We start from the raw sequence: 15,688 nt of genomic DNA, 5'->3' as shown, positions 1-15,688 counted from the left end.
TACCTTGTTCGGAAAGCGTTGCCGTGCCCCTTTATTACAGCACACGCTGGATCGACAGCTGGGACTGCTCTCACGTATGCATTCATCTCGCAGGCCGTGGCGTCTAATAAGGCCGAAAGCGAGACGAAGCCCTCGGCGTTCGCGGAGCGCGTTGTGCCAAAGGTCAAGTGGGAAGCGAAGGCCAAGACCACCGGAGCGCGCCGCGGGGCTGCCAAGAAGGCGACCGGCGATGCTGCTGCCGATGGCCTCGGTGATGACGGGGACGGCGATCCTGCAACGTTGACCAGCACCACCAGTCTCGGCGTGCTTGAACGGGGAACAGATTCCGCACCCGCCAAGGCACCACTGCGTAAACGAGGAGGGGCCACTAAGGACACGTCTTCTATGACTAAAACAAAGTCCAAGAAGAGAAAAAACTGTCGGTGGGGCTCCGATTCTTCGGGGAACGACGAGCCGCCCAACAGCGTGGGTTCAGACGACGACCTCCAGCCCGTGGCGGGCCCTTCGGTAAGCGGAACGCACTGGTTGTAAATACGAATCACTGGTAACAATTATAACGTATAGACACCAGGGAATAGATGGGAAAAAGCATGACGTTTTGATTTATGTCGCTGAAGTCTCCACTCTTTCTATTTGCCTGGTTGTCTAAATGTAACAGGGGATGGAAAGAAACGCGAACAGTGCGGTGCACTGTTTTCATCACACCCTGACCACAGTGGCGCACGCACACACACCCACGCACGCACACACGCAAAAGCCATAATGGTTCTTGATTGCATACTGGATGACACTAGTGACATTTTATTAACAACCAGTCTAGAGCCGCTTGAAAAGTATTGCGAAACAGCGGATGATGTAGATCCCGCACTGCTCGCGTTTCTTTCCATCGCCATTGTACATGCATCTTAGTTCCTGCTTAAGTAGGTATATCACTGAATTAGAAATGGAATTAGCATGACACCAGAAGGCGGAGAGGGTATGCATCATCGAGATAGTTGGCGAGGATTCAGAGCCTTAATGTCCAACGAGACGGAATGTCCAATGGGTCACGTGGCGGGTGAGCCTGAATGTCCAACGAGCCTGAATGTCCAACCGAGACTGTATGTCCAACGAGCCTGAATGTCCAACTGAGACTGAATGTTTATCGAGACGGAATGTCCAACAAGCCTGAATGTCCAACCGAGACTGAATGTTTATCGTGACGAAATGTCCACCGATACCATCGGCAGTTTCGTCCGTCGGCCCAGACACCATGCACCTGCGGAAAAAGCGCAGGGCAAATTGTGCAAAACTCCCATGCGCCGACCACCTCTTCGTACGTTGAAGAAACCACGAACTTCCATGAAGGAATGCGGCAGTACAAGAATGACCTCTATCAACGAAACAGCGTACAGAGCGCAATGGCGTAAAACTGCGAGCAGTTTGACTACCATACCAGTCCCGATGGTGCGCTGTCGAGCTCTTTGCGTTGTTTTGCACACTTCCTGCATTCCTTGGGATGCATAAAGAGAGCAAAAACAGGTACGAGAAACTTGAATCTGGGAAACGACTGTGGCACCAAGCTTTTTGCAGTTTGGACTGCCTGAACATAATTACAGGTGACGGGCCATTGAAAGTGCTTCGGCACTTCAAAGCTGACTATAAATGGAAAGGCATCTGAAAACGAGAAGAAAAAAAATACAAAAACGTGGGCGTTGCTTTGTTGTGTTGGTATGACTGAACTGCAGACGTGTTGGGAAATTAGTGAATATCTTATACAGTGACTCAAGAATTTGGAGAAGTCATTACAGTTTAAAAACCCTTCTAATTGCAGACATAACAGGTTTTTTTGACCACATTGAAGCTTGACGAAATTCGTTTTTGCGAGTGATAAATCGTCACATACGGCATAAACGCTGCGTTTCTACCTCCTTCCTTCGTGAAACCTGGCCGCTGCAACTTTCAAGGTACCCTAAATAAAGCAATTGCTCTTTAATAAGTAGCAAAGGGCATGACAAAATCTGATGGTCTCTGTCAATGCTACATTTAGAAGAACAAAACTTGGCGATATGGTGCATAGCTATCGGAGATTTTCAGCGCACAACAATGCCCTCATAAGACGTTCACAATCACCCGTTGTTATGCCTGCGAGTCCACAGCGAACGTCCATGCCTCTGAAAAAGGCAATCTGTGTCAAGGCCAGCAGGCGAGCCCACCTGACGCGAACAACTCAACGGCGTCTTCACGTGGCGGTGCCTTTCTGTTGGGCAACGGACAGCGAGCTCCTCAACCCACAAGTGCGTTGAAGCTATTGGCGCCTTCCTGTCTAGCGAATTTGACGCAATGCCTGGCCCCGTCACTCGTCCTTGGGTGCAGCCACGTGCAGCGCAGCGGCTCCGCATTCGATGAGAATGACGCGGCCCAGTGGCGACCTCATTAGAGGATTCTGACTTCACGACCAGCGGCGCTTCTGGTTGGATATTTGGTTACTCAAAGTATCCACCCGGTGCATATAAAAAAGCCCTGCGGCGCGTCGCCAGGAGTAGACTATGTGTTAGAGAGGAGAGCTGGGCTCTTCGGGTCTCTAAGCTGTCGGCCCCAGTGCCGAATTTGTAACGCCTCTGTATATATGCTGTACATAAACCTTGTTTAACTCACCGTCGTCTCATCCGCTCGTCTATCAGCTCTGCGCAGAAGCAGTCAGGAGCTGAGAAACCTACGCTACCAAACGGCTGGTGACTGTGTCGGCGGAGATTGGAGCAGTGGCACCTTCGGGACCGTGTTGTCGTCGTCGTCTTTCGCAAGGGTGGAGGTCAGCGGTGGTATTTTGTGGCGCCTTTCGTAACGTCATCGGAGGCACGTTTCGCAACACCGTCCTCTCCTCTCGTTCTTGTGAATAAGTTGTTTAGCGTTTTTAACTTCCCCACTAACCACATTTATTCATGTAAACAGACAGACAGACAGACAGAGAGCATTATTGGGTCCTGAGAAACGCTACTCCTTTAGAGCAACGTCGCGGGCCATTCCCACGTAGGAACGGGGAGGCCTAACCTCACCGCCACATCGTGGCCTCTCTAGGCAGCCCGTAGTTGTGGTAGCAACTCTGAACTTCGTAAGGCCGAGTCCCAATATTCTTCTGTGAGCCGACTTGGGCCCCGTAACAAGTGGCACTGCCAGAGGATATGTGCTGAGTCACTAATTGATTGATTGATTGATATGTGGGGTTTAACTTCCCAAAACGGCCACATGATTATGAGAGACACCGTGGTGGAGGGCTCCGGAAATTTTGACCACCTGGGGTTCTTTAACGTGCGCCCAAATCTGAGTACACGGGCCTACAACATTTCCGCCTCCATCAGAAATGCAGCCACCGCAGCCGGGATTCGATCCCGTCACCTGTAGTCAGCAGCCGAGTACCTTAGCCACTAGACCACCGCGGCGGGGCTGCTAAGTCACTAACCTCACCCCAATCAGGACAAGTAGAGTCAGAAGCCTCTGAGCAGAATATGCTGAGGAAAAATAGGCTTGGATAGCACCTGATCTGGAGCATTCTAAACTTTGTGGCCTGAGGTCTAGAACTCTTGTTGTGCGGAGGAGCAAATGACCGCCTACTCAACTGGTAGTGTTAAGCCACTTCATTGAATGTAAGTAAAGCGTCCTTGAACATCTCACTGCCAACCCACGGGCCTACGTCCTCCACAGCGCGGGGGGTTAGTGCGCGCGCCCGGGAGTGAGCAGTGTCAATCAGGTTTACTAGAGCCCAGTAGGGTTTCTAGATGTGCAGGAAACAAGGTAACGATGTTTGAAGAAAGCGTCCTATATTCAAGTAGTTTATACTGTTACGGAGTCAGTGACTTCTGTATAAACGCGATTACAGAGGATTGATTGATTGATTGATATGTGGGGTTTAACGTCCCAAAACCACTATATGATTATGAGAGACGCCGTAGTGGAGGGCTCCGGAAATTTTGACCACTTGGGGTTCTTTAACGTGCACCCAAATCTGAGCACACGGGCCTACAACATTTCCGCCTCCATCGAAAATGCTGCCGCCGCAGCCGGGATTCGAACCCGCGCCCTGCGGGTCAGCAGCCGAGTACCTTAGCCACTAGACCACCGCGGCGGGGCGCGATTACAGAGGAACAACCTCAGGCGAGAATCACAATGGCTGATTCTCGCCTGAGGTTTTTCCTCTGTAATTGCGTTTATACAGAAGTCACTGACCCCGTAACATATTGGTGGAGGTGCGGGGTATCCTTCTTCAGCGAATCTGTGAGTGGCCTGGCAATGTCGGCGAAGTTTAACAAAACGATGAAAGTAGGAACATAAGCCGATGAAGCTCTGGACGTCGGATGTAGAAGAGGACACGGGAAAGCTACGGACGGCACGGATATTTTCAGGATCTGGTTGGACGCCATCGGCGTTTACAAGATGGCCTAGAATGGTAATCTGACAGTGGCCAAATTGACATGTCTTGGAGTTTAGTTGTAGCCCAGCTGTTCTGAAGACCGCGAGAATTGCAGCGAGACGGGTCAGGTGGCTATCGAAAATAAATGAAAAGAATATCACATCGTCTAGGTAACAATATACTTCTGTACAGACGGAACCAGAGGCGAAATCCTTGACCGCTGACCTTGAATCGGTGAAGATTTGCGATCTCCTGTCATCCAAAAGGGCAAGGCCTACAGCCAACTGTTCGGCTCTTGAGGGAGTTGAGTCCCTAACTGACGCAGCATTGATAGTAGAACCCATATGATTCACGGAAATAACAGCAAACCTAGCTGATTGACCGTACTGAGCGGCATCGAACAAACACACTGAATGAGGGTCGTCCCTGATGTTCTTCAGAAGTGTGATGGCCCTGGCCGGGTGCCTTCCTACGTTGTGCTGAGGATGGACGTTTCGCGGAAACGGAGAGACATGGATGGCAGTACGCTGTTCATCCGGCAGTTGAAGACGGTGATCCTCTATGAACGCCGAACTGAGGCCTAGGACGGCCAGAATTTTCCTACCAGCCGGCGTAAAAGACAGGTGCATTAGCTGTGCACTCTCTTGGACTTGGATGATCTTATCTAGGGTGTTATGAACTCCTAGCTGCATAAGCCGTTCAGGGCTTGTTCGCACGGGGATGCCCAACACCCTCTTTACGCTTTTTCTGGTCAGAGTTTCAGTTTATTCATAGAAAACACGAATCGGCATTTGAGGACAGAAACAGTTAAATGCAACAGATAGAGAAGGGGCGCTGCTCGCGAATCGAGCTGCTCTGTAGCCTTTTAAACTACATCAACGATGAAGCCACGGCATTGCACTCATTCTTAATTAATTTGGTACATAACTGTAAACCAAGCTCATTGTGAATCACGAAGTCCCATAATGAAGTTGGCCTGGAGCAGCACATGTGTCAGAACATGCTGCACAGCTTTTTTCTATGCCCCCGTATACAGCCATGTTCGTATATTTGGAACGTTTGAGACACACAATAATGCTATCATCAAGAATTATTCAGTTTTTCCACTTGTTAGTATCTTGCTTAGCTACACGTTCTTCTCCCCTATAAAAAAAATTACGCGAGTTTCGTACCATGCATGAACATAAGTTGCTGTTTCTACTTCGTCGAAGACTGTCATGCTTTCTAAACGCATCACCTACTAACATTAAAGTCCGAGCCAGTGCAATGCATAAAAATCACTCTTACATCACGAAAACTTACGGGTTTCCCGGAAAGAAACTCCTAATGCCTAGATATTCAAACTGAAATTTTGAAATCGTCCCGCCGCGAACGGGATTACCTCCCGGACCAAATACACTGTGAAATGTACTACAATTAGCAGTGCACTATAGATGTATAGTAACAATAATAATAATAATAATAATAACTGTGATTATCGTTGTTGTTTTGAAGCGGGTCATCGTGTTTAACCTCACGTTTATAGTTACTATATAACCTCCCTGAAGGTAGCACATGCACCTTTAACCAATCTCAGTCATCCGGTTAGTTACCTAAAGACGAAGATTGGCAAGGTAGTCCCTGTATTCCAGGGCGGACGGGCACTCAACCCGCAATTATCGACCCCTTTCACTAACATGCAAATCTGGTGTTCCCCAAGGCAGTGTGCTGGGTCCATTACTGGTTTCAAGTTTTCCACGCGTGTTTCTTATTTTCACATTTGTTCCTTTCGGTTGTCGCCCACAAGGCCTGTCATTAATGCTCAGTGCAAACTGTGCCCGATTGTTCGAGATGGTTCTCAACCATTGTAGATTGTTCTACAATGGTCGCGCGCAAGAAGCGAACACTCGAGATTATTCCAGAGCTTGCGCAACGACCAGTGATAGTGCTAGGGTATTCGAATGCACATTTATAAATGCCGACGCGCGTCATCACTTGTAGTTGATCGACAACCGATGCTCTGTTCGCCACTATCAGTGCCAGTGTCTTGCTGTAATCTGACATTTCTTTTACGTGGCCACAAGTTCAGCCCAATAAACAGTTTATTTTGACCACTCTGTCTGCTTCTTTCGTCTAGATCACGACACCGTGACAAAATTCATTAAAGACTTACCCGCTAACCCTTAAACCTCAGTTAGGTTGTGCATGAATGACTGCGTCATCCACCTAAATAATCAATCTGTTGACTATCATTTTGCTCTTTAAAATGACCTTAATCTAACCTTCAGCTGGTTTGAAAATTGAAAAATGTCCCTTACACCTCTAAATGTAAGTTAATCTCGTTCACTAGAAAGCGTACTAACTCAACCTTTCTTTATACTATTAAGAGTATACTGTTGTTTCAGTCACACCATCGTACAAATAACATGGCATTCACCTTTCACGAGATTTATCTTGGACTACGCACATAGCAGCTGTCCCATCAAAAGCCTCCCAGTCTCTCGGCTATCTTCGTAAAAACTTGCGAAGCGCTCATTCCAACGTACGCGCATTATCATTTCTAACTTATGTTCACCCACAATTGCAGTATGCATCATCGACATGTCACCATAACAAGATTATCTTGTGCGTATGTTGCAAGCCGTCCAGAATAGGACAGCGAGATTCATTGCTGGTAACTACGACTACCGTTCAAGCATCACCCAAATGAAACAAGACTTTGCATTTATGTCACTGAATCAACGCTGCGTCAATTCCATTTTACGGTCATTTCATAGGTACATAACAAGTAATAAATCCCGCTGTTCGCCCCTTCATCTTCCTCTGCGCACATTTCGACGCACTCACAACGCTCGTTGTTTCATGCAGGTTCGTTGTCAAACACAGGGTTTTACCTTATCACTATTACCTCGAGCCATAGCACATTGGAACGGCCTTCCAGAATGCATTGTTTTCATCTCTAATTGTGAAAATTTTTGTGATAACCTGACTTCGTTGCATGTTACTATTATAAAACTTTGTTGCACTTTGCTGTTTAGTATTTGTTTTCTTTGTTTTTTGTTCTTTTTTACTTTTTGTCTGTATTTTTTTTGCAGTGCATTTACTGATGCTCCCCTTACTCATCGCCTTTTAATGGGCATGTAAGGCATTTTGAATAAATAATTAAACACTACTGGCGTTGAGTATACGCGAACGTTAACTCGTCTTGTCTGGCCCCGTTTCGGCCTCCATTTTTGCATTCAGTTCATTGAAAGCGTCGTATTCGAGCACCAGTACCTGTGGCTGCAACGTTCGCGTTCAGAAATGCTGAGGTCACTCATACTCAGCTGCATTCCTTGCTAGTCGCGTAGGCAATGTCTTACGCGAATCTTACTTTTGCGAGAGCTACATGTGCCGGCACGTGTTGTGGACTACAATAGAGGTGTCACGTGTTGAGGACTACAATAAAATAACAGCCCGGCCTCCTTAAGTGATTCGCAATTAAAGAAATACAAATGAAATTTTCATTCCTGATACTGGGGAGCCTCGTTTTCCGAACGAGACCGATTGTCTAACGAGACGGAAGGTCCAAAGGGTCACGTGACGGGCGAGACTGAATGTCCAACAAGCCTGAATGTCTAACCGAGCCTGAATGTCCAACCGAGACGGAATGTCCAACCGAGACGGAATGTCCAACCGAGACGGAATGTCCAACCGAGACGGAATGTCCAATAGTGGACATTCCGTCTCGTTGGACATTCAGGCCGCAAGCGGTTGGCGAGCGAGCGTCAGCCTCAAACGACAAAGCCTGTTGAAAAGCAAACAGTGACGTGGGCTTCAATTAAAGATATGCTGAACGGCACTTCTACTTGTGCATGACACTAGAAACACGGGGAAGAGTATATTGTAAGAAATGACAGTCCAATGAGGCTATCTGATAAAAAATTGAGTTAAGAGACTTGCATTAGGTGCACTTTTACCTGCGACTAATATTTATTTCTGGTCATAGAAGTACTTTCACAGCGCCAACACAGAACAAGCGCTGGGGCCGCTTGCAGACATGTGTATACGATTGAGCGCCCTGTCCAGCAGCGCCTCTTCTATTTTTAGAGGAGGCGCTGGCAATGTCACACCGAGCAACAAGTTTGTCATAACGGTCCGCAAGCAACATTTGATCACAACAGCAGCGAAATCACGAGCACAGCGTCAGTTTCTTTGAATGTGTATTGCCTCAAGATACGTCTGGGTATGCGCAAATCACGGGATGAACGAGCTGTACAGAGACGCAGAAAATTCGCACTTGCTTTGTACTTCTCTTGTTGTGTGCATTTCATATCTGTTTGCCCAGTGGACATAATCGATGTGAGCCAAGGCTTCAGCTAGACGACAGCAAACTGTTTTATTTTCGGACAAGGTCGTTGTTTATGTGCTCTGCGGTTGACGTCATAGCATATAGACTAAAGAGAGCTCACAGAAAAGACATGAAATGTAGCAGGGAATAGATATTAGTCCTTTCAGACTCGCGCGTTCCTTAGCTTAAACGTGATAAGGTATGTCATACTAGAATCATTGCTTTATAAGCTTATTATCTCGTGGGTTATCTTCAAAGCACCTTTCTACTTACCAGATTCTTTCTTGTCGAATGCACATAGTACACATGCAGTTTTTTAATGTTTTTTTAAAGAACTGCTATGAAAGTCCATTGCTGTCATTTTCGCACAGGTCCTCTATGCTTAGGCGGAAGTATTTTCCTGAAGCTGAATGGCATTGACGCGACTATTTAACAAATCAATAATTAACAGGTCAATTAACAAATTTAGTGTCCTTGCTGTATTGGGAAGTTGTCATAACCACCATCAACAGCCTGACTACGTCCACTGCACGTCAAAAGCCTCTCCAATGATCCACCAATCAACCTGGTCTTGTGCTTTCTGCTACCCCGCTATACCTGCGAACTTTGTAAGTGCAAAGCATTTATTTGCAAACATCGGCGATTTTGACCCTATCTATCTATCCATCTATCTATCTATCTATATATGTATGTAACTATGTATCTATATATCTCTGTATGTATCTATATATCTATTATCTATATATATATTGTCAGTGTGTGTGTCACTGCGGAATAGTATTTGCAAAAACGACAGGGGCCAAATGCTATTGGATTTTGTCGAGAGATTTTTAACGTGTAAAAAAAAAGCTGGTATACAGAGTGTTCAAATTTAAGTGGGAGATTCTTGCTGACCAAGTCTTCTTTTCGATTCTTTCCCACAACTCCTTTGATGTAACTCTGCGTAATTTAGACCATCCCACCTTACCAACTTTCAATCTCCCCGCACGCTACGCAGCATCGCCAGCAACGCGAGGCTCCACAACGAGCACACCCTCGGAAGAAGTTCGGAGCCGCGGCTAAGACAAAGCAGCACGACGCCACCGGTGACGTAGGTGACACGGACTTCGTCAAGCCACCCTCCAAGAAACCCGGCGCAGTTCTTCAGGCACACAAGAAGGCTCCGGCGGACGACTCCGAGTCCGACCCTATGTCAGCTCCGAATAAGGCAACCAAGAAAATGAGCGTCCTGCTCCTCTTCGGGGCCGTAGGACCAGAGAACACAAGGATGGAATGCATGAATGTGGCTGTACCCTTCAGATCGGCCGTCGACTAACGCCACCTAGCCAAAATACTTGGTGAATTAACCACTAGATTTCCACCCCCTCCTTTAAATAGTGAAGTTGAGGACCAGAACAGCATAGAGGTTTGCCTTGTATTGCTTAGGTACAACCGAGAAAGACTATATTTCGTGCATTTGTCCATAGATTTGTAGGCGCTGGCGTGTTGCTGTTTCAAGCTCGCGCCCTGCTGTTCTCTGGCCTTACTCGAGCGAAGTTTTTCTTACACCGTGCTTTGTCTCCGCGAATCGTACAGCTCTCTAGTAGACAACGTAGCACGCAAATCGCTGCCCCGCAGCCATTTTGTCAACGCCGGGGGGACTGTACTACTTGCTCGATCGACAGACGTAGCGAGCTGCAGCGCACTGCCTTGCCACAAAAGGTAAACAGTGTGGTGTACACGTATCCCGAAGGAGTACGGCCACCAGCGTGGGTCCGGTCTTAGCGAGCCGCAGGGCACGCGTTAACCGTCGCCGTGGCGGGAAACACGATACTGCTCAAGTCGCAACACTTTATTGTGGCAACACCAAACGCAGTACAGCCCGTTGCAAATAGGCGCGGCAGGAAAGCAAGTAGGCTTATCCACGCCACGGGCACAAAGTACTACACAGGGGTGCCACGAGCACGTCTCCGCGGTAAAGCCGATCCACGGAGACACCGGAGCAAAGGCCCGGTTGCTCGAGCGAGGGCAAAGGCGCTCGCGTTGGCTTCGAAGGGAGACGGGTCGGCGTAGCTAGGCCACGCACTAGGACACCGTACTGCCCTTCAGCCGTGAGTACGCAGCGGGGCAACAAAAGGTGAGCGTTCGCATCGGGCGCGAGGCGCCGTCAGCGAAGTCCGACGAGCCCCGAGCGACGGGACTCGACGGACGGAAAAGAATGCGTGGCTCACCGTTTGAAGTCCCGGACTGTACTCACCGCTCCCGACGCAGCGCGCGAAAACCTCTCGGGAGGCTCCCCGCGCGCGGCGCCACAGTCAACATCCGCTACCGGGTGAGGGAGTTAAACGTCACTCCGCCCTTCCCAGCGCGGCTGACGGCAAAGGAGGGCAGACATGTCGGGACATGAGAATGGCAGAAAAGGCGGGAAAGCCCGCGCAAAGGCAGCGGGCCAGCCTCAATTCCCACATCCCCCCCTCCTAAATTTGCCCTTTACCGGTCTGCAAAAGGCAGCCGGACGTCACCCATGCAGTTAAAATGACACTGCTATGAGCTACAGCTAACCTCAATCCAGCCCTGCTACTGCTGCTAAAGAAATGATTACAAAGGAGAAACAAAACATAACTAACAAAATAAACACACGACACTATAAAGATAACTGCGGAAGGGAGCACAGCAACGTGGCACTAGTGTTCGTGGTGCTGAAGGGGGATAGCGTCCAGTGCGCGGAGGGGCGGTAAAGGCGTGACAGTGTCCGCTGGGTGCGATGCCCGAGTGCGAGGTCAGAGGTACGGGAGGGGGCTCACTGATGGCTCGTTGCTGGTCTTGATAAGCAGCGAGTCCGACGAACGCTGCCCCGGCTGTGCTTCGGAGGCCCCCGCATTTCTGGCTCGATGATGAAGCTGGAACGTTGCGCGAAGCTGGGCCCCTCCAGTGCTCAGGGAGGCCGACCCAAATTGGCTGCGAATGGCGTTGGCCGGCAGCATATAGCTGCTTTCAGCTGGCCTCGCGCAGGAGCCATGGTGGTAAAGGCAGCGGGGCTTCTTCGACGACGGCCGAGAGCAGAGCACAGCCAGATGGTCTGACGTCAGTGGGTCAATGACCCCCCAGCACCTCCAGCGTCCGCATCGATGGGGGGAAGCCATGACGCACTCTTCGCGGGCTCGCACTGAAGCGTCACGCACTTACACACGCACACACACCGCCGACGGCTGCGCGAGCGTAGGCGCAAAGCGTCCTTCGTCTCTCTCCCCCGGCAAGCACCGACACTCAAGGTCACACACAGCTCCCTTCGCGGTAGACGAAACGAACACGAAAAAAAAAGTAAACACAGAGCATACTGACACTAAACATCTGGCAAAAAAAAACAAAATACAAATAACACTTAATATTAGACAAAAGAAACATAAAATACACATGAACACTTAAAAAAATAAACACTGGCAGCAGACAGGGCGGGGTCAACTTCTTTACGAGAAAAGGCCGTAAAGAAGCTAACCTATACTGAGGCTAGACTAAACTGAGGGCCTTCGGTTGCGGAGAAGTCCGCCGTCCGGCGCGAGATCACAAAGGTGACCGCTTCCTCAGATTATACCGGCGCGGGGTCCGAATGCGGTCCGCCGCTCCGGGTGTGCCCCGTTGCTGGCGCGCAGTGCCGCAGGGCTCTGGCGCGAGCTCGTCAGACCGTGATACAAAGGGTTTCAGGTCTGCGATATGGGCACGGCTGAGTTTTCCCGTCTGGGGATCTTTCAGCAAGTACGCGAGTGGAGTGCAAGCTTTCTCCACTCGGTACGGACCAAGCCACTTAGGAGCGAGCGAGGTTGAGAACCCCTTACTGGCATCGCTAAGGGCGTGTTTGCGCTTCAGGACAAGATCGCCCACCTCAAAAACTAGGTCGCGATGCTTGCGGTCATATTGGGCCTTCTGCTGAGCCCTGGCCGACTCCAAACTTTGCCTTGCTTTGCAGAAAGCTCGACAAAGCCTGTCCCGAAGTGCCGACGCGTAAGCAGAGCAGTCTGCCGGCGCCTCCTCGTCCTCGAGCTGGCATTGAGTGACGCTGGTCACCGGATTTGCCAACTCCCTTCCAAAATTTAAGAAGGCGGGCGAGAAACCAGTTGAGCGACTCTCGGATGTTCGAATAGCGAACGCGAGCTCACTCAAATGGTCTGCCCAGTCCCTTTGACTTTCGGCAAAGGCCGCCAACATCGGTTTGAGCGTACGATTGACGCGCTCCGTCAAATTGGACTGGGGGTGGTAGGGTGAAGTGGTGCAGTGATCAATTCCGAGGGAACGGCACGTGACACCAAACACCCGAGCGGTGAAATAAGAAGCATTGTCAGTGATGAGCCTTTCCGGGAAGCCGAACCGGCAAAACACTTCCTGCAGCTTCTCAAGCACCGCTCGTGCTGTCACCTTCCGAAGTGGCAAAAGTTCCACCCATTTCGAAAAATGATCAGCGACTACCATCAGGTGAATGAACCCCTGCTTACTTCTGGGAAATGGTCCCATTAGATCGCAGGTGGCCACTTGCCACGGACGCTCACTGACAATCGGTTTCATCAGACCGGGTGGTTTGCCACCCCTTGATTTCACCGTTTGACAGACGTGGCAAGAACGGCAATAGCGAAAAATGTCTCGCTTCATGCCGGGCCAAGTCACAACGCGGCTCAGTTTTGCAAAAACTTTCGAGCCACTCAGGTGACCAGCCATGGGTTCGTCGTGAGAGGATCGCAACAGTGCGGCTCTCAGACTTTTGGGCATAACCACCTTAAACGGGTCTATGGACTCGTCGTCAGTGGCTATATACTTCAGCAGGAGCCCGTCATGGTCCAGCAAATATGAATCCGCCGGGGACTCAGCGACACACGCTGGTTCGAGCCCCCTATTCGCGCCCGCTGCAGGGCAAGCAGCGTCACGGCGCTCCGTCTCGTCGAGACAGTCGTTATCGGCGCCCGCTGCAGGACAAGCAGCGTCACGGCGCTCCATCTCTCTGAGACCGTCGCACATTTCGCGACAAAACGGGTCACTTTGCTGGGCCTTCAGAAGCTCTTCTCTGCTGAAAGCGATGCCCATTCTCCCAAAATGGGGGAGTCTGGTATCGCGCCCACTCAGGACCGCAGCAACCGCCGCGTGAGTCGGCGTTACGGGTTCGCTCTCGGCCTCGTGGCCTTCGGAAAGCTCCCCCGCTCGGCCGCTTCGCGGTGCGCCGCTTACCTGGTTAGCAGCCAAGGTTTGTCCGCATGGGGACGCACCCTTCACGCCGAATGGCGGCGAAGCTGCTGTTTCGCCCTTGACGCTTGCAAGTGCTAAGGCACCGCTAGCGGCTGTCGCACCGGGATCAAGGTCCTCGGCCGACAGTGGGGCACGAGATAGCGCGTCAGCTACCACGTTGGTGCTCCCCTTTCGATACTGCACCGAAAAGTCATAGTGCTGTATCAGGAGAGCCCAGCGCGCCAGCCTGCCGGCAGGCTCACGGAGCCGCATCAGCCAGCTGAGCGCACTGTGATCCGTTTGCACTACGAATTTCGTCCCATCAAGATAGACGTCAAACTTCCGCAGTGCAAACACGATGGCGAGGCACTCCTTTTCGGTCACGGAATAATTTTTCTCCGCAGAGACCAAGGAGCGGCTGGCAAAGGCCAACGGCTGCAACACGCCATCGTATTCCTGTAGGAGAACAGCTCCTAAACCCAGATCGCTCGCATCAGTCTGTACAACGAACGGTCTGGTCAGGTCAGGGAGCTTGAGCTGCGCTGTCTCCGCTATGGCGTTAGACAGTCGGCAAAACGCCTCCTGCTGCTCAAGTCCCCATTGCCACTCGGCAGACTTACCCAAGAGTTTGCTCAAGGGCGCCTGCAGTCGGGCACAGTACGGAATGAAGGAACGGTAAAAGTTGACCATTCCTAGAAAGCGGCGAAGGCCGCGTACGTCCTTGGGCACGGGAAATTCGAGAATAGCTCGAAGTTTCTCCCGATCCGGCTCTATGGAGCCTTCGCCCAGCGTAAACCCGAGCAACTGAACACGGGTCTGCGCTAATTGGACCTTAGCGGGGTTAAGTGTCATCCCGGCGGTCCTCACCCTCTCGAGTACATCGGCAACATGGGCCAAGTGCTCTTCGAAGGTTCGTGAATAAATCACGATGTCGTCGAGGTAGCACATGCAGTATGACCACTTTGCTTCCCCGAGGACGCGGTCCATGAGTCTTTGAAACGTCGCAGGAGCATTGCAAAGACCAAAGGGCATACGAGTAAACTCGAACAACCCTCTGTGGGACGTGAATGCAGTTTTACACTGGTCACGGGTACCCATCCGGACCTGTAGGTAACCTTTAGAGGCGTCAAGCGTGGTAAAGTACCGTGCATCACCCAGGTTACCTACGATGGAGTTTATCGTGGGGAGCGGATAGGCATCCTTACGAGTCACTCCATTCAGACGGCGATAGTCGACGCACAGGCGATGACTGCCATCTTTCTTAGGCACCAGCACAATTGGAGACGCCCAGGAGCTAGACGAGCGGCGAATAATGCCAGCCGCAAGCATATCATCTAGCAACCCATCGATAATCTGCCTTTTGGCGAGACTGACGGGCCTGGGGTTACACTTCAAAGGAAGCGCGTCACCAGTTTCGATCACGTGGCTCACAAAATCGGTGCAGCCAGGTTGATCGGTGAAGAGCTCGTCGTACTGACGTAACAGTGTCGACAGACGAGCCTTCTGTGCTTCATCCAACTGAGTCGCGCAGGCGACCAAAGGATGTAGTGCCTCTTCGTGTCGTGCCGGTCGATCCAAGCAGGGGTTTCGAGCCGACGAGCGCGGAACGCCAGGGTACGACCCCGGAGTTGGCGCACGACACGGTTCGTGCCGCGCCTCTCGTTCCCGAAGGGGACTGTGAGAGGGCAAATGCGGTGAGCGGGGGCTTGGCCCCGAACTCTGCGCAAGGCACGTTTCCGACGCTTCTGCCGCAAAGGCGACGGTAAGCGCCGGCGGGCTGATGAACGGCTTGAGTTGGCAAAATG

At 50.8% G+C, this 15,688-nt stretch overlaps 1 protein-coding gene across 1 annotated transcript in view; it reads right to left on the bottom strand.

Moving 5' to 3' along the window:
- The window catches only part of LOC119187123 (uncharacterized), an 82,645-nt gene that overhangs the window by 30,034 nt on the left and 36,923 nt on the right, over positions 1–15,688 (bottom strand). The window contains exon 12 of the mRNA XM_075876176.1: positions 4–345. Coding sequence (XP_075732291.1) covers positions 4–345 — 342 coding nt within the window. The remainder of the gene's footprint in view (positions 1–3; positions 346–15,688) is intronic.

This window comes from Rhipicephalus microplus, chromosome X (genome assembly GCF_043290135.1).
Source record: "Rhipicephalus microplus isolate Deutch F79 chromosome X, USDA_Rmic, whole genome shotgun sequence".
Taxonomy (NCBI): Eukaryota; Metazoa; Arthropoda; class Arachnida; order Ixodida; family Ixodidae; genus Rhipicephalus; species Rhipicephalus microplus.
The sequence above is the reverse complement of the archived record's forward strand: the minus strand, read 5'-3'. Positions and strand labels throughout refer to the sequence as shown.